The sequence below is a fragment of the Anastrepha obliqua genome, chromosome 6 (assembly GCF_027943255.1).
Source record: "Anastrepha obliqua isolate idAnaObli1 chromosome 6, idAnaObli1_1.0, whole genome shotgun sequence".
Taxonomy (NCBI): Eukaryota; Metazoa; Arthropoda; class Insecta; order Diptera; family Tephritidae; genus Anastrepha; species Anastrepha obliqua.
In genome coordinates, this window is record NC_072897.1 from 7,941,426 (window position 1) to 7,961,801 (window position 20,376).

The 20,376-nt window shown below is 34.8% G+C and overlaps 2 protein-coding genes across 2 annotated transcripts in view; one reads left to right on the top strand and one right to left on the bottom strand.

Annotated features, from left to right (window-relative positions):
* The window catches only part of LOC129249826 (putative uncharacterized protein DDB_G0282499), a 52,436-nt gene extending 34,937 nt beyond the window's left edge, over positions 1–17,499 (top strand). The window contains exons 2-3 of the mRNA XM_054889495.1: positions 15,800–16,938; positions 16,995–17,499. The gene's annotated coding sequence lies outside the window, so the exon portion shown is untranslated. The remainder of the gene's footprint in view (positions 1–15,799; positions 16,939–16,994) is intronic.
* LOC129250078 (zinc finger BED domain-containing protein 6-like) lies at positions 4,262–9,652 on the bottom strand. The gene is given in 4 exon segments (XM_054889722.1): positions 4,262–4,342; positions 8,640–9,244; positions 9,320–9,545; positions 9,605–9,652. Coding segments are annotated over 4 exon segments (960 nt in total).
* Positions 17,500–20,376: the final 2,877 nt, after the last annotated feature.

Here is a 20,376-nt window from a genome sequence, read left to right on the forward strand (position 1 = left end):
TGGGGATTGGATGGCCACCAAATTTTGCCGTAAAGCGGATGGATGACTAGCCAATCCTCATATGAAGCTTCCCTCTTAGTTCGTGTTGGGTTGGTCCCCATGATATGGGGGTCAAACCACCACTTAAGCCTCATCCCCGCGGCAAGGAGACCAACATGATGAGTATATTTCTGTTATATTTTGGTGGAAAAACGAGTACCGCGCAAAACGAGTACCGCTCAAATTTCCATCCCTTCCTGTCATTGAGACTTCTCTATACAATAACGTTCTCTGGCATGAGCATACACGAATGATGTAAACAAAAGCCACCGTTAGATTAAAACAAGTTGACGTCTTCGAAATTTCGAACTATTGAAAAATTTAAATCCATTCCTGTTTGTTTTCTTCATGAAGATAAATACTTGATTAAAATATATCTTCACGTATGGGATTATCCAATAAACAAAAACTGTACGAAATACATATGTAAGTAACAATAAAGTATTTTCTTGTCAGAAATATAGGCGTATTTGGATTGTTGAAATACTTCAGAAAGAACATTTTTAAACTTTATTTTAAACTTAATTTCATCAAAAATATAAAACCTATGCAAAACCAAAAAAACCATCCCGAATATCAAGGATTCAGCGTAGCATGCGACAATATTTCCTTATCCCTAATCCATACATATGTACGTACATATAAGTCGGCAAACATATAGGTATGTACATATGTATATGCGCCGGCACGCACTCCCTACAGCATAAAAATTACCATTCGCCACATTCCGAACATTGTACATACATACATATGTATGTATTTGTATGTGATCTACATACATAAATAAATAATTTAATAATTTAAAGTAACGTTTGTACTTTTTATGCAGGTTTTTGGTACAACAATTATCAAAACAATAAAATCAAAATAAAAAGGGAATGTACGAATATGCCGGTCCCAGGATTTGAACCTGGTGCCAAGCATCTACGGATTTTTTAAAAGCAATCATTGAGTAATTAAATAAAGCAGTAAAACATTGCACCCACAACCCTGCCCCAAGATTCATAACGAACGTACACATCAAACTCCCATATGGAACTTTTGGTGCTCACACTCATCAACGTAAACGTACGCCCGTTTCCGCTGACAGGATGAAACTAATGAGAGCCCCACAAAAAATGTTAATGTATAGAGAAATCTCCATGACAGGAACGTATGGAATTTGGAGGGGTACTCTTCCTACGAAAACTAATCACCCCAGACACAATTTTCACCAAAAGTTAACAGTATGCGACAGAATAATGTAAATTTAGCAGCAGTCAATTAGAATTTGTTGGTGAATAGAAACAAAGAATGTTAACGTTGCCACAGCAAAAATATTACGATTCGCTAAAACTTCTCAAGAAATCCACCGCACATTCATAGGCACAGCATCCTGCCAAAAATTATTAGTTATGAAGCGTCAACAATATTGCTTCATAATTTAGTTAAGCAACTTCTTAGGTCTTTACTATGAAGTAGAATCTTATTATGCGAATTTTAGTGAGCGAGAGAGAAAGAAAAGAAACAAAAAGTGCATATTGATTGAAAAATATTACCGGCTTTGGTCCCTGTTGTTATGAACAGAACTGCACAGCTTGCTGAAGCTTCAATATTGCATATTTTGCACTTTGTCTTCATCCGAAGGCTGAATGTATGTATGATACAGCAACCTCCAAATAAGCCGCATTCTGATTTCAGAGTAAGTTTCTAACTTTGCAGATATATGCATATGTTTTTGTGCACTTTTTATCATTTGGAAAACTACATACGTAAAGTAACATACTAATTAATTATTTACCTACTATCAGACGGGCGGCCGCCGTAGACGAATGGCTTGGTGCGTGACTACCATTTGGAATTCAGAGAGAACGTAGGTTCGAATCTCGGTGAAACACCAAAATTAAGAAAAAACTTTGCTAATGCGGTTGCCCCTCGGCAGGCAATGCCAAACCGCCGAGTGTATTTCTGCCATGAAAAAGCTCCTCATAAAGAAAATATCTGCCGTTCGAAGTCGGAACGCACACCACAAATAGGGGGAGGAGGTCGGCCAAACACCCAAGAAGGGTGTACGCGCCAATTATATATATGTATATATACATATATATACAAAGAATCGTTTCGAAATTTTCTCCTTGTATCGAAATGTACGACACAGAACTTTTTTATAAGCTACTTTTTGCTGTCTTACAATACATACATATATACATATCCGCGACCATACTACTCGACAAAAATTCCCAATTCACCAAATATTCGCAAATATTTCTGTATGGGAATATTCCCATAATGACTATTTTGATTTAATTTTTTCAATCTTAGATGTAAATTTTTGGCATATGAGCGGCTCGTTTTATGAATGAAAATATTTGCTCCTAGAAATATGAGCTCGAGCTTATCAATGAATTTCTTTTTGTTGTGCTGCACAATATTTGAAACTGTTCACTGACTCATCGACTTAAATAATGATGTCCGCTACGGCTGCGCCTATTAATGTATTTTGTTCTTGTAGTTGCTAGGAATAGAATTTTAGTTTTGGACGACATACGCATTTATAGGAATAAAGTGAGTGGCCCGTGTGTGCGGTTGTATCTATATGCATATGTATAGGTCTACTGATATGCATTGTTTTGCTGGAAGTTCAGAATACAAATCCATATGTACGTACATAGGCTAGGGCATCAAGTGTGCATACGCACATACAAATATGTAGATGCATATGCAGAAGATAATTGTTTTAGCATTTGTTAGGCAGGAATTTGATCATTAGGATATTTACTCCCTAATTATTGTATGTAAATATGATAAGGCCTCGTGAGGTAGGTCATGGTTGCTTCAATGTATACATATATTTGCAACACTATATTTATTAAAGATGTAATTGAACTTAATTGCCCCATATATGCTAATACGTTTCTTTAAATTTTTCTTTTATTTGTTTTAAACTTCAAAGTTCTATACTATCTATAAAATGCATGCATATATTGTTCCCTTTAATAAAATATAAATTGAATAAAATTTCGTTTGCCGAAGGAACAAATAAATGCATATCTAAATGCCGTCGTCAATTTGATTTTATACAGAATCCAAAAACTGAGCACAGCAATGTACTTGTACAGAATTCACTGTAATCAGCTCTGTTAAGAACTTCCCCGCTGTCCAGTTGGGTGAGGTGAAAAAGTCTTTTGACAATTCACACTAGTCGTAGCTCGTGAGACTTCTCTATATCATTAACGTTCTCTGAGCCCCATGTAAATGAATTCTCAGCACCCTTCCGTTACGTAGTATCGTAGATTTTATCGTAGGATTTAAGAAATTTCATGTATAATCGTGTCAGCTGTTTGATCTCTAACCACACAGTGTTGTCAAACAGTACATTTCAAAATCATTTACAAAATAAATTTCAAAATGAACTATTTGCGTTTGGTGGTTTTTGGCTTTGGTTTATTAACCACAAAAAGTTGTAACTGATAACGTGGATGTGTCTAGAAGTATGTAACCAAAAATATTAATGGAAACATTGTGATAGCCAAACACAAACACACATATAATAAAATGATGTATTGTGTAAATATGTAACTAAAGAACGCAGTTGTTCTCTACGGGTTAAGTTTTGCTCAATTTTCTGTTCTCTAGGGGCTGCGGTAAGGCACTACGATACGTCGGTCAGTGTGCGCAATATAAGAAATTCAATTCAGAAATTGCTTTACCACAAGTTAACAGTAGGAAACTAACATGATGGACAGAATAATGAGATGGCGCCTATCGTGGTACCGTTACTTTGCGCTCAACGAATTTGACAATGCTTGTGGAGTTAGAAATTTACTTTGAAACTTTGTTTACACACACATTTTTCTGTGCGCCCGGCGCAGAACTTGCTTGGCTGCGTCATCCAGTGTCTTCTTCGCGGGCACAAATTAAATATTTTATTGTGAGAAATAGAGACGTATTTGGATTGTTGAAATGCTTAAGAAAAACAATTTTTAAACCTTATTTTACACTTAATTCCATCGAAAATATAAAAGCTATGATAAACCAAATAAACAAACACGAATATCAAGGATTCGTAACAATTTTTATAAAAAATTCATTCATTTTTGCCCATTGATTATATTGAGCCTTTACCCTTTGTGTTTACGAGCAAATAAATCATTGGTCGCCTTTATTATTCGGTACAATGATTTGCGTATCTTTATGCATTTATATTACTACGGAGTCGAACCCACACGCTTTGAAATTAAAATTAAATACGATCTAATACGAAAACATTACTTGGTCCATCGATCTTTTTCAACGGCCCAGGGGCAGTGCTTTCGCAGACGCCCTAGAACGAAAAAGTGTAATAATTGAATCCTATTTTCCTACACTCACCAGTAAACCAGCCAGGTGTAGATAAAACACATTTATCAATTATAAGTCTGTTAACTCTATGTTCTTCTAGTTCAGATTTAAATAAATTTCATAATTTTCTCCATTTCGCGTTTTTGTCTTTATATCTAAATAGATCTGTATGTATGTACATACATATGTACGTGCTTACGAAATATCATCATTCTTATGGGAACGTAGAAAAACAACCGTACATATCGATGGCTTAATATAGAAAAGGCGTATCTATACTTTTCGTTACTTTTCAGGAGAAGAAAAAACTGAATAAAACCTTAAAAACTTAAGATGCAAAAAACATTTCTATTGCAATTTTTATTCAAAGCAGGTAACAAATTCAATTCTGGTATAATTTTGTTATTATTTTTAATTTCTTTGAAGTTATTTGAGATAGAGTTTTTTGTTATTATTTTTCTTGAAAATAAATTTAAGTTAGGGCTTTTTGTTGTAAGTTAAAATTCGGACAAACTATTATAATAATTCATGTTTGAAGCAAAATAAATAAATAATTAAAACTAAAATACATATTTCAAGGCAGATGTTATTATACTGAAAACAAATTAGGTTTTATAAGGTAAATTATCATAAAAATGGTTTCAATCTGCTAGAAGAATTTTTTTAAGATCTTGCAAATGGTCCCACTTTTTTTTAGATATGGCTATTTTCTCTTTCTAAAGACAATCGGGGGACACATTTCTAATCGGAAACTTCGATCTCTGTGGGAGTAACTGGTATTCATCTGTTACATTTGTTTTAAAATAAATTGATCCTGACGAGTCATACGCCAAGGCTCGAAGCATGCTTACTGTATGATCTCCAATGCCCCTGCCTGTAATTTAAGAAAAGCTTAAGTATATATATCTAAAGAGTTGTTTCAGTGTGCAATATTCACCTGGTCGTATTGATGTGTATATCTTTGAAATATTTTCGAAATTTAAAAAATAACTGGAACTTTTCTAGCTTCCTTAATGAGTTGAACAAATTGAGACGGCAAGTTTATTTGTTTTTTATCTATTTTTCTCTCTATAAGGGAATGCGTTGCATCACATTCCATTTACGTATGACCACTTATTAAAAACTTTTGTTCAATTGTTATTTCGGTTTCCTTTGAAAAATTCAACAAGGCATTAGAGAAAACAGTATTACGGTTTTGGTGAAAGCAACCATTCGAGTAAATAATAATGTGATGGGTTTCAGGCGATCGAGCATGGAAATTCCTTAAGTGCTTAATAATACATGTAGCAAAAATGGAAGAGACTAAATGTCCATCTGTTTCGTCCCACACATAATTATCTGATTCATGCGTTACAATATTATAGACAGTAAAATTATGTAGTTGAAGCTTCATTTTATAATATGCAGCATTCGCGTTTAGTTGAGGCACTAATTTAACTGCCTGCACATCCATACAGAATACTGCACATAGTCCGGATTCAGCATTTTTGATATCGTTTTGCTCTTCTACACGCATTTTTCCGATTTCTTCTCTATGTTTTTCGTATTGCTTGATCTTTTCTTGGCTTAAAAATAAAATAATTTAATTCCTTTCTTAATTGCGTAAATATTGGGTACGACAATTTTAGGCCTCCATTTTCTTTTTCGGATTCACACTCGTTGACATAAATCTTGTAAATGTCCTGATATGAGGAAAAATCCGATTCGAAGTAACACTTTTTTCTATCTTTTCGACAATAATGTGACTCCATTTTTGGCAACTCCTCTAGCCATTTTTTTAGAAAGTCACGTCGGTTTTTGTTGCGCTGACCTATAACTGATGATCGCTTAGCATTTTTGCGCAAAATTAAAGCTTTATCGGGACTGCATTGAGTACCGCGTTTACCGCCACTGCTAATCCAATTTCGAACCATCTTTTTTTTTACTCCTAGTGTTGAATAAAACATTTCACGGCACACTTGTAATCGCTTTGAATTATGACTCAAGAAATATGATATGGACTGATTCCGTCTCGAATTTTCAGACGTTTTCCTTTTTGTTTCAGAAAAGTTTGTAAGACCTGCAACATACTGCCTCTTTTGCTCCCAGGACATCCCAAAACAAACTAAAAATTTCTTTTCGCGTGGACTCATTAAACGTCGAACACTTTCTCACCGCACTTTTTACACAAAATTGTGATGAACATGGCTCTCATAATTGCCTAGGAGGTTTTTGATAAAGTTCTTTTTTTGATATACCCAAATATTCCACGCCTTCCATTCTTTTTTCTTATTTACATTTTGTTTCCATTCGGATTTGTTAGCAGTATTTTTCCTTTTTGGAACACCATCTGAATCAGAGTTTTCTTTTGCACAATTCATGTTATTAAAACTTTCAATAAAAATACTGTTTCCAACACAAAAACGTTAATTGAACTGACACAAAAAACAAAAACGCACCGACGAACGCAACGTAACACAGAAAATATTCTTGTGCTAGACAAACTCGGGGAAACCCCTTTTTCTTTTAAAATAAATACAAAAGCAAAACAATAGGAATAGACACACAATCAAGGCAACAAAAAAATTCGCTAAGCAAAAACCAATTTCTGTTGTGGCTTTGATTGTGTGTCTATTTTAAATTCAACTTTAAATGACTTAGGGCTTTTTTCTTTCAAAATAAACTTCGAATGAGTTAGGGCTTTTTTATATACACTATAAATCCGTTATTTGCGATCATAGCCCACTAATTTTTTAAGGGGAGGTGTATTTGACAGTGGTCTACCAGAATACATTAAAAACGCGATTTCGAAAAAAATGTAGATACGCCTTTTCTATATTAAGCCATCGATATAAAAAAGCATACATACACTACATATTCCCTGCTACAATATTGCCCTATCCCTAATCCAAACATACGTACGTGCAAATAAGTCGGCATACATATACGAGAATAAATTAATTATTACTACATTAATTTATTTACTACATTACTTAATTTAATAATTTTTTTACGGAGCAACCTCCGTCTTTATTTCATAACTCTCAAATTTGAACTGCCCTTTACAAAATTTCTTAAAACTAACTTAGCCTATGCATTCCCTCATTCACCTGTTATGCCGCGTGATCATATTCGCGGAATTTCGCTTCTTGCCGTTCACACGGTTTATTGCAGACATAGTGTCCAGAGAACGTTAATGTATAGATAGTGATGGCAAAAAAATGGATTAATCGGTTAATGGAATCATAAGATTAATTGCGGCGATCGATTATTAATTGCAATTAATCGAAATCATTTTCAAATAACTGTTTATTGATCGATGTTTTCCAGGTAATATTAAAAAATCATAAAGACCAGAAAATCACAATTTACAATGTGTTAAAATTTGCGGGTTAATTGAAAGAATTTCTTAAATATTTATTGAACTTATACTCGTATTCCATTGAAACTTATTTATTAAGGATTGAATTTAAAAACAACAGTAAACAACATAAACGCTTGGTTGTCAATCTATTGCGCTTTTCTGTAGCAGTGGCCCCTGCTTTTGAAAAAAGGCACTCCGAAGGAACTGATGTTCCTATTATGAAACAATAATTTTGTGAAAGTGAGTAAAGCTTTTGATACACTGAGCTCATTTCATCCCAGGCGGTTACCTCATCGAGGACCTTCAATTCGAGGACCGGAGAATTTAAAAAGTAGCTTAATTCATCTTGTGGTTGCGTTAAGTCGTTCTCGTTTCTTTTCCGCTTGTGGGCCAAGGACTTATGGGGAGCCCATAAATTGAACTCGGTATCACCGGCGGAGGAAGTTTCACATCCACTTCCAATGCTGTCTTCCATATGCTCGATTTCAGCCATTTCCCTTCTTCTATGTCGCATAACTGTAGATAGAGCAATTGGATTTTGGAAATGGATTTTCTTAAAACGAGGATCCAGTAAAGTAGATGACGCCAGTAAAAATGAGTGTTCCATTTCTCCAAATTGCCTATCAAATTGTTTTAAAATATTCGTTTTCAATTTATCTGCCGCCACAGATGTGCAAGAAATTTTTATTATTTGTTGGCGCCCACAATGAGCAAGTGGAATAACTTGACTCAATGTGGCGTACTTTTCTCCACTTATTTGAGTCGTCATCGCTTCCAGGGGTCTTAATAAGCCGATCATTTCAATAACTTCTTCCTTGTTTTTTGTTGTAATCATCGGTGGTGCGTCAGAAAAGCTTATTAAAATTTGGCTGACACATTGAATCAACTGAATGAGGCGAGCAAGCATATAATATGTAGAATTCCCCCTGATTTTAACGTCCAAAATGAGTTTTAACTGTTTGCCTTCAAGAATTCCAGCAGATATTTGCAGTTGGCGCAAATTATCATTGGCTTTAACATGCCGTTTAAACCAAGTCACTATTGCTCTGCAGCTTGTGATGATATCGCTGACTTCAGGCGTATTTAATGAACTGTCGCAAATTAAGTTAAGCGTATGCGCGAAACATGGAATATGGTGATTTTCCCCAAAAGTGTTATAAATAGATTTAACGATATTAGCGCCATTATCAGTAACCACTGCAATAACACTGCTTCTGCTTATGGAAAATTCCGAAAGCGAACCTTTTAGTACTTCTGAAATGTGTGCAGCTGTATGGGCTTCAGTTAGTTTAAATACACCAATTGTTCCATAAAATTGTTTACTTTCAAACAAACTATGTACCGTCACACCAAGCATGCTGTTCATTTGAGTGTCAGTCCATATATCAGTAGTCAAACAGATATTAGACATATGCGATAACATCTTTTTAAATTTTTTCACTTCTCTATTATAAATTTTTTCAATTTCTGCTTTTATTGTATTCCTGGTCGGAACTTTATAAAGCGGATATTAATGTTTCATCAACTGCAAGAACCCTTTCCCTGAAAAGGATACACATCCATATGTCTATGAGGAATCAGCAACAATGCCGAAATAATAATCATATGAAAGAATACCTTCCACATGCGAAAATGGCAAATTGTCCATTACAACCATTTCCACTATTGATTGCGTCAATTTCCGATGCTTCGTACCACCTGATGCAAAAATCTCTACATTTGAAAACACAGTGTTTATACATATTTGGCTGATTGCTTCTTGGTGTAGGTTTTTGGCTCGTGCTTGGCATTCATTGCTATCCTCTGTGACACAACTGGCTTCATACAATGCTTCATTGTTTCTCTGTAGCACACATTGTACATTAAAGTTGCGATTAATTGATGGTGGAATTTTCAACTTACTTTTAAGGCTTCAGCCTCCTTTGAATGTTTCAACTTTAAGTGCTGCATCACATTTGTTGTGTTGTTGGAGCAATTTAAAGTTTTGCAGCTCAACTTACACCTTACATCTGTAGAACTCTCCTTTGAAAAATGCTTCCAAACATCACTTCGTATTGGTATTGGTGTTGGCTTTTTCTTTTTTTTTCGCTTGAATAAAACCGTGGACAATATAAGTTTTTCAAAAAATTGTAAAAAGCGCTGCTGATGTGAAATGTTTTTATTTTCTATTGGCGTACATCTTTCGATTATTTTGGAAATAATCGATTAACATTGCAATTAATCAAAAGGGCTTTCACGATACAATTAAACCGACAAGTAAAGGAAAATAACCGATTAATATTAATTGTTCGATTAATCGTGCCATCACTATGTATAGAGAAGTGAAGTGAATTGTCAAAAATGAAGTGAAACCGCGAAGACTTTTTCACCTATGTAGCTCAACTCGACAGCGGAGAACTTCTTAACAGAGCTGATTACAGCAAATTATGTACAAGTACATTGGCTCTGCTCAGTTTTTGGTTTCTGTAGGAAATCAAATTGACGAATAGCCGACGGCATTTTGCAAAGAATTTCCTTGTGTATTTTTATGTTCCCTTGATAAACGAAAATTTATTCAATTTATATTTTCAAATAAACTTAAATGATTGATGAATGAAATGAATATTTATTATATGCGCCAACATTTAAAATCAAAGTAACTCTAAAGTTTGTTGATTTAATTTAAATAGAAGAATTTAAACAAACTACATTATAAAACGACCTCACATTTAGGTGTGTGTGCGTTTTAGTAAATTTAAAACTATACAAATTTGATGAAAATGTTTACTAATTTTTTGAGTCGAAATTAATTTTAGACAAGAATTCATAGAGCATACAAGTGTTTTGGTATATTGATATAAACATTTGTATATGTAAGTTAAAGATTTTCGCGTGGAAATATCTTTTTAAAAAAGATTGCGGTATGACCGCTCTTTATTGAGTTCAACTTAAAACTAAACTTACAAAATTTCTTAAGCTAAAACCTAAACTTAAAATGCACCGAGCTACCTGTGGTGGCGTGCGCAATTTCGAGGAATCGCTGACTTGGGTTGCGCGTGCATTACATCCGGCCTAATTCAATTGGGGTGTTGCTGCTGTTGACTTTTCTGCTGACAGTGCGTCTGGAATATTGTGGGAAGCGCTGTGTAAGCGTTGTACATCCGCTGTACTCATGTTGCTGATCGGCGTGTGAAAAGTTAACATTTGCCATGTTAACACTTCCCCTCTTAAAAACGTTCGTCCTCGAGCGTTGTTAGAAATAGGGTAAGTTATTGAAACTTACATATCTTGATTGATCTTTTGGCAGATCTTTGAGTTGACCCAAGTTGAGGCTTGCTGGAGGCATCTGGTTGCTGTCTAAGCTTTGTGCGATGATTATTTTGTTTTGAGTTTTCCTCCAAAATTTGAAAAATATTAGTGCTATGCAAGTAATAGCTGCAATTGATCCAAGTGAAAGTGAGCCAGTTGATATTGTTACTGTTTTTAGAAGATTTATTTTTCGGGTATTATTTATATGCAGTTCTTGCAGAGATTTTAGTGAAAGCAATTCAATCCGTTCGTTTTCGATTGGTGCTGGTTGTAGGACAGCTGGGATAGCTGGAGGAGGAATTGCCTCATAGTTGATGAATATTTGATTATTAACTTTCAATGTTGAGTTATGGAAGTTGATAACATGAGTTCCCGTCAAGTTCTGGGTTGTTGCGTCAGCATCTATTTTTCCCATAAAGCCATTAAGTAGTAAAATGCCTGATTTTATTTCTTCAATATGTGGAATATGGTGCCCGTTGCTTATGGTGCAAGTTGAATTAAAGCTATTAATTATTCTAGGTATACAATTACTATTAGTTATATTAACTATCTGCTTTTGTTTACAAATTTCAATTATCTTATAGTTATTACAATGAGTTTTTATTCCGTAAACTTGATTGTTTCCTTTTAATATTTCACTATATTCGACATTAATTATAGTGTTATTTGCCTTTATTACAGGTCTTATAATGATTTTTTGAAAATTTTCTTTAATTGTTAATGGTATTTTCACCATATAAAAAATTGTAAAATTTTTGTTAATAACATTAACTTCTGATATTTCTAATGCCTGTTCCGCATTTTTAAATGGAATTTCATAATTTTCTAATTTTTCAAGTGCAATTTCAATTTCGTTCTTGTTTAACAATAATGAGTTTAATATATCTCTCTTTGCCCATTGTACGGCATATTTAATATTTATTAATTCCTCTTTTATTAATCTAATTCTATTTTGTAAATTAATAATCATTTCATTTACTATACTCATATCTTTCCGTATGTTATTAAAAAGTTTATTCACAATTTGTGTAACGTTATTAATTTTTTCATTAAAAATTTCGTTTATAAGAACTTGTTTATCATTATTGCTGTTAAGCTGGTTTAGATTATTTGATATTGCTTCTAGATCCTCATGATCGGGGGATCCGGCTATAAATTTCCAGGCAGTACCTAGAATATTTATTGATCTTTTTTGTCGTAAGTTTGCTGGTTTAAGGGTATCAAGGATTTGGAGAGATTGGACTAATTCGTGCTTTAGGATAGGTAGTAAAATGCTATCCTTAGGAATGTCTGAAGAAATGTATTCGTAAATGTCCGTTAGAAATTGTTCGTATTTGTTAAGGTCGATTATATGTATTAGCCTAAAGGCTCCGTTTTGAATTTTTGCTGTCCCGTCATTGATTGTAACCAGTTGAGCAGTAGAGTAGTCATAAATGTCTATTGTTGCGGTGGTCGAAATAAAGAGAGTTCTGAAAAGAAGGTTAGACGGTTTTATTCTAGTTTTTTATATTGCTTTTGTGAATTATTTTTCCCGATTCTGTTACTATGGTTGAGTGTTTGTTCTCCTTTACTATTTCTTTTTTGAATTTTGGGGTAATTTTTGTGCCTAGCCTTTTGTTTATTTTTACATAGATAGTTTCGCCTGGATGATAAATTTTTATGGTTTCCCTTTTTTTTGTTGTGAAAACAAAGGTCTTTTGCCTGTTTATTTTTTAATTCTAAGATGTTTTCCTTCCTTGCCTTTTCGAACTGGCTGGGGTCTGTGGAGACTCTTCTCCCGAAAAATATCTCTATTGGTTTCTTTTTTGTTGTTGAGTGGATGGTATAATTATATTCATAGACTGAGTTATCAAGGTGTTCGGCAAATGAAGTAAAATTCCGTTCTGCTTTTAGGCAGCGCATTATTTCTGTTAAGGTAGAATGAAATCTTTCTACTTGGCCATTAACTGAACTGGAATAAGGCGGTGTTTTAAAAATTTTGATGTTGAGAGTGTCTTCGAGCAGAAATTTTATAGTTGCAGAATTAAGGGAAGTTTCGTTGTCTATAACCACTGATTCGGGTACGCCAAATTGGAAAAGCAATTCTCGTAGAGGTTCTTTTACGTGTTCTATTGCTCTCGATTTAATTATCTTTGTTTGTGCATATTTTGAGAATTTGTCTATTGCTGTCAATACTATATTTATGTCGGTGATGTAAATATCAATATGCAAAATCTGTCCAGGGTATTGCGGTATGGGCGTTTCTCCTAATTCTGGTTTACTGGGGTGTCGGTCGTATTTATTTTCCTTGCATATTGAGCATTGCTGAATTATTGTTTTTATTTTCTTCGTCATTGATGGGAAGTAGTATTTTTCAAGGATTTGAGATTTATTTTCTCGATGGTTTCTGTGTGCTCTTTTATGGGTTGTAATTATAATTTCTTCCTGTTCTTGTTCATTTGTAACGTCTTGTACTTGAAGTTGAGTAAATCGAATTTTATAGTTGCTAAAATGTATTGGGTATACTTTCTGAATTTTTCCCATAATTTTTATAATTTATTTTTTATTTAAATTTTTTATTTTTTATTTTTATTTATTTTTTTATTATTATTGATAAAGCTGGAGGGTCCCCCCGAAGGTGGTGAATCGCAGCTTTTGCGTGTAATATGTGGTTACTCTTTCTTGGAAGGAGGGCTTTCGTACTCTGGAGGGTCCCTGGTGTTGGGAATCGCAGAGTTAAGCTATATTATCAATTTGCAATTTATTGAGTTACTGGCTGTACGAGCCGTTCTTTATGAATTTATAATTATTATTTTTGTTTTACTCCTTCTTGGAAGGAGAGCTTTCTTATCCTGGAGGGTCCCTGGTGTTGGGAATCGCAGAATTAAGCTATGTTATTAGGTTTAAATTTTATTAAGTTATTGGCTGTACGAGCCGTCCTTTAAAAGCTTTATATTTGTTTTACTCCTTCTAGGAAGGAGGGCTTTCTTACTCTGGAGGGTCCCGTAGGAATCGCAGAGTTAAGCAATATTATAGTTTTTTTTTTTTTTATTTTTTATTTTTATTTAGTTATATTATTTTCTTAACCTTACTAAATTTCTATTTTTAGATTTTTTTTCTAAATAAAATTTCTCTTGATTTTTCCTTCACTTTTTGTTTAGTTGCGTTAATTTTCTTACAAAATTTCTCTTTTTAGAATTTTTCCCTTATATAAAATTTCTCTTGATTTTTTCTTCACTTTTTGTTTAGTTGCGTTAATTTTCTTACAAAATTTCTCTTTTAGAATTTTTCTCTTATATAAAATTTCTCTTGATTTTTTCTTCACTTTTTGTATTTAAAATTTTAGTACAATAATATTTTTATATTTAGTATCTTCAAAATTTTACAAATGTATAACTTAAATTTATAGACTTACATAAAAGTATGAAGGAACATTTTATTGTTGACCTTTCCTTAAATGAAGATTTACTGATTCGGTGCGGCGGCTGACGGCTTGCGTCTCCCGTTTGCTTTCTCTACTAGGGGGCCTCTTTTCCGTCACTCTTGGATGCGGCGGATTGTTGATAGTCCCTGTTTGTCAGGGAATCCCTTTTCCGGCACTTGGTCGCTGTGGTGCGGCGGATTGTTGATGGTCCCCGTTTGCCAGGGAATCCTTTTTCCGGCGCTTGGTCGCTGTGGTGCGGCGGATTGTTGATGGTCCCCGTTTGCCAGGGAATCCTTCTTCCGGCACACGTTCTTAGCTGTTGGTGGCACGGCTTGGAAAAGCCTTTTATGTCCACCAGGTTCGGGGGCCAATTCAACTACCACTCGCGAACGGAACACTTATTAGCGGAGGCGGCTCTTCTATTTTTAGGACACTATGGACACTATTACTGGAGACGGCTCCTTTATTTGTTCACACCCGCGTTATGTTAACGAATTGGCCCCACGTTGGGCGCCAGTTAAAGATTTTCGCGTGGAAATATCTTTTTAAAAAAGATTGCGGTATGACCGCTCTTTATTGAGTTCAACTTAAAACTAAACTTACAAAATTTCTTAAGCTAAAACCTAAACTTAAAATGCACCGAGCTACCTGTGGTGGCGTGCGCAATTTCGAGGAATCGCTGACTTGGGTTGCGCGTGCATTACATCCGGCCTAATTCAATTGGGGTGTTGCTGCTGTTGGCTTTTCTGCTGACAGTGCGTCTGGAATATTGTGGGAAGCGCTGTGTAAGCGTTGTACATCCGCTGTACTCATGTTGCTGATCGGCGTGTGAAAAGTTAACATTTGCCATGTTAACATGTATATTAGTTGTTTATGTTTGTGCAAAGGTTCAATTGCATCTTCAATTCTTATAGTGTTACATATGTACATATATGCATACGCACCGCAGGAACCATGACCCATCTCACGCGCATCGCCTTATCATATTTACATTTGAATATGCATTTATTTGTTCCTTTGCCAAACGAAATTTTCTTCAAATTACATTTATTATAGGGAATAATATGTGTATGCATTTTCTAGATACAGTATTCCCCGCTTATATGCACCCCGGTTATAAGCATTTCCCGGTTATGAGCACTAGGAAAATTGTAAGAAAAAAATTCCCCTATTTCAATGTACACAAAAAATCACGATATAAACACCCCGCGTATGAGCATTTCCCGCTTAAAAGCACCTAATTCTTTCTCAACTTTTGTAATTTTCCCGTTTATAAGCACTGAATAAAAAAAAAAAATATTGTAAACCCTCTACTACACGTTTTGAATTTATTTGGCTTTTTACTCTATTTAAAAGCACTGTGTCAATCATTTTACCAATCATACTTTTATCAATTTTATTCATAGATTTAACTAGCGCACACATCCCTAGTTTCTTGTTGAAGTATGTACAATGTAAACAATGAGCACGCGAACAAGTTTAACGTATGGGCAAAAAAGGCAATTCTTTCAGAACTGCAAAACACAAATAAAAATGAACTTTGTGTAAAATATTATATAAATGTTCACGATCAACTATTAACCGAATAATTCGCGAAAAAGACAGTTTGGCCGTAAAATGTAACTCGGGAAATATACGTAGGAAGCGGAATAGGTCCAGCAATTCGTCCGAGATAGATAGAGCGGTAACAATTTGGTTCAACCCAATGCGTGCGTCTGGCGTTGTCATATCTGGGAACATGGTGAAAGAAAAGGCAACGCAATTGTCTATTAAAATGAATAAGAATTTCAATGCCACCACCGGATGGTTATGGCGCTGGCAAAAACGGAACGGAATTTCAGTCAAACACCTTCACGGAGAAAGTGCATCAGCAAATGTTGAGGGTGCAAATGATTTTTATAAAATGCTTCCCGATTTTATAAAAAATTACAGCAATGAGAACATATTCAACGCCGACGAAAGTGGTTTATTGTTCAAGGCACTGCCCAACTCAACTCTAAACATGCATAACGATCGACCGAAAGGATACAAATCAAGCAAAGAACGGTTGACGGTTTGCTTCCTATGCAATGCATCTGGGGACTACAAAACAGCTTTCGTTATTGGTAAACCCAAAAATCCACGATGTTTTAAAAATGTAACTTTACCAGTTCATTACTTTTCGCAAAGTAAGGCTTGGGCGACGCAAGACATATGGACATCGATACTGACATCTTTTGACAATGAAATGACACTGCAGAAAAGAAAGGTTATTTTATTCGTCGACAATGCCGCGCCCCATAAATTAGTGCCTTTACAAAATGTAGATCACCAGTCCCTTCCAGCTAACACGACATCAATTTTACAACCGCTCGATCAAGGCATTATCCACGCATTGAAAGCTTATTATCGTCAAATTATTGTAAGAAAGCAGATACTTTCTGTGAAGAGTGGAAGAAGCATTGAAGAGTTTAAGAAATCGATTAACTTGTTGACAGCAATTCAAATGATACATCGTTCTTGGTGGTTGGTAAAGCCCGAGACCATATCTAACATTTTTAAAAAGGTATGGCCATCCTCATTTTTTTACACAATATTTATTTTTTATTTATTTATACATAGTGCAGATTTTTCACCGAAAATTCCGAGATCGTGGAAGGCGACGACGAACTGGATCAGGAAAACATAATAATATTTAGTGAGCTACAACAAGAAGAGTTCAGAAATTTCGTTAGGATTGATAACAACCTTGCCTGCTACGGGGAATCTACCGACGAGCATATAATCGCAGAGGCCATACAAGGAGAAAATTCAATAATGGAAGACCCGTCCGATGATGAACCTCCTAATAGTGTTGCAGATAGCATTCCAAGCCATAAGGAAGTCATTGATTCCATTAATACTATCCGTAGAGCACTTATGCCTACAAATAAATTTATGCTCGAGATCGATAATATTGAGCAGTATTATTTCGAACTCTCTAAATTAAACATTCAGTCGAAAATTACAGACTTTTTTAAGTGCATATATGCACGTATGTATGTATGTAAGTATGTAGAACCCAATAAGTGATACAAAATTCAGTAAAACTGTTAATGTATTGATCTCTGTACACTTGCAATTATTTATTTTAAATAAATGAATTCTCAGTAGTTCTGTTGTTCTGTTAGAGGCACTAGTGATTGGGGATTTCAATATAAGCACAAACAATGCTTATAAGCGGGATTTAAATATAAGCACAATCAGTGCTTATAAGAGGGATTTCTATAAAGGCACTCCCCGCTTATAAGCACGGAAACTGGTGAATTTTCCTCGGTGCTTATGTCCGGGAATTACTGTAGTATAAAACTTTGAAATTTAAAATAAATAATAGAAAACTTCAAAGAAACGTATTTGCATATATGGGCCAACTAAGTTCTATTGCATCATTAATAAATATAGTGTTGCACGCATACATATGTATGCACTGAAGCAACAAGACCTAGTACCTCACGAGCATCGCCTTATCATATGTATATCTTATTGCTTAGGGAGTAAATATCCGAATGATCGAATTCCTGCCTAAGAACGCTAAAACAATTATCTTCTGCATATGCATCTACGTATTTGCATGTGCGTATGCACACTTGATGTCCTAGCCTATATATGTACATACATACGTACATATTTGCCTAGTTGCCATAGTGTTGAACAGTCTGAAATAGTCGCGGCGCCGTCGAGTGCCTGCGGCTCGTATATGTATATGTATGTATGCAAATATGTCTTCTAAATGCTCGACAACCGCAGCTGCTGTGCGACAAGTGCACGCATGAGGATACAGTAAGTTGCAGAAAACTACATAAGCTTGTTGCTTATAAAAAAGTTCTGTGTCGGACATTTCAATACTAGGAGAAAATTTCTAAACAATTATTTCATGTTCTCTGATAGTAGGTAAATAGTTAATTAGTATATTACTTTACGTATGTACAGGGTGGGCCAAATAAGATCTACTAATGTTAAGCACAAATACCTTTTTTATTTTTTGATATTCTTTTTTTTCTCTTTTTGTAGGTTATAATTAATTTGTTGGAAATTTATTATGGAACCACCAACAACGACTACAATACGCTATTCGTTTTACACATTTAGCAACACACATTTATTTTTCAAATAATGGTTTTATGTCGGATGAAGCGCATTTCTGTTTAAATGGTTATGTCAACAAACAAAACTGTAGATTGTGGGGCTCTGAAAATCCTAGGGCAACACACCAACATCGGGTGCCCCCATTTTAATGTACTGTTTGGTGCGGTGTTATGGCCACTAGAGTTATCGGCCCATATTTCTTCGAAAACGAGAATGAAACGCCGGAATCGATTTCAGGAGCTTCTTACAGAACATTGATTGAAAACTTTTTGCGACCAATGGCGGAGCAGTATCCTAATTTGTTGTTTCAACAAGATGGAGCAACTGCGCATACTGTTAGGCAAACTATGGACCTGCTGCGTGAAATTTTTGGCGAACGTCTGATTTCCAAAAATTCAGGTTTCCCTTGGCCACCTCGTTCGCCAGATTTGACTGCGCCCGACTTCTTTTTATGGGGATATTTAAAAGGCAAAGTGTATTTTAATAAACCAGAGACTATTAGACAGCTGAACCAAAATATTCGAGACGAAATATTGAGCCTTCAACCAGAAACATCATGTGGTGTAATGGAAAACGCGTTAAAAAGAACCAATCTTTGTATCGAGTAAAATGGTGGGCATTTGTCTGATGTAATATTTCATACATAATTTCCATAAAATATATTCAATGTATAAAAACAATTAACCAAAATAAATGATTTTTGCAAAAGTTTTTTTTTTGTTTAACATTAGTAGGTCTTATTTGGCCCATCCTGTAGTTCTTCAATTGATAAAAAGGGCACAAAAACATATGCATATATCTGAAAGGTAGAAGCTTACTCTGAAATTAGAGTATTTGAAGGTTCCGGTATAATTTGATGGTTACTGTACATAGAATGCTGTGCCTGTGAATGCGCGCTGGATTTCTTGAGAAGTTTTACCGTAATTATTTACTGTGGAAAGTCCACATACATACACACAGCATATATATATGCGCATATGTATGTATATAAATTCACATATTTAAATTTGCGTGTGCCATCTTCCTACATATGTGCTTCGTAATGAATCAATTCTCTATCAATGATTTTGATTTGGTTGAAGGGAAGCAGACCGTTCATTACAACAGCACAATGCTGTGCCTGTGAGTGCGCGCTCGATACCTTGTACATTTTTTGCGGATCCTAATATTTTTTCTGTGGCAAGTGCACACGGCCGCATATGTGTAAATTCACAAATTTAAATTTGCATATGCCATCTTTCTGTGTGCCTGGTAATGAAGAGTTTTCTATAGAGGATTTTGATTCAGTTGAAGGGCAAAGTCTTACAGAGCACCAGACAGACAGACATAATAGGTATATGTAAATAATTTTGGATGATTTGGATTACATAGTCATATTAAAAAGCTACTTAACATTCTTTGCTTTTAATCACCAACAAATTCTTATCGACTGCTGCTAAATTTACATAATTCAGTCCCTTACTGTTAACTTTTGGTGAAAAATTGGTCTGTGGTGATTAGTCTTCGCGAAACGAGTACCCCTCAAAATTTCATACGTTCCTGTCATTGAGACTTCTCTATACATTAACGTTCTCTGTAGCGTCAGATCGAGCAATGGAAACGCGTGTAGTGGACGAACTTTCAGCATAAGTAGCGTTAACTTATATTCACTGGCACGCACTCGCCACAGCAAAAATATCACCATTTGCCAAATTCGGAACAATTCTACAATATTTGGGAAGTTAGCGTATGAATTTGTATGTGATCTACATACGTAAATGCGTATATTTCAATAAATAATTTAATAACATAATTAAAAGTAACGTTTATATTTTTATAAAGATTATGATTATAAAAAAAAAAAAAAAATTTATATATTAAATAAGAAGTGGATGTGCGT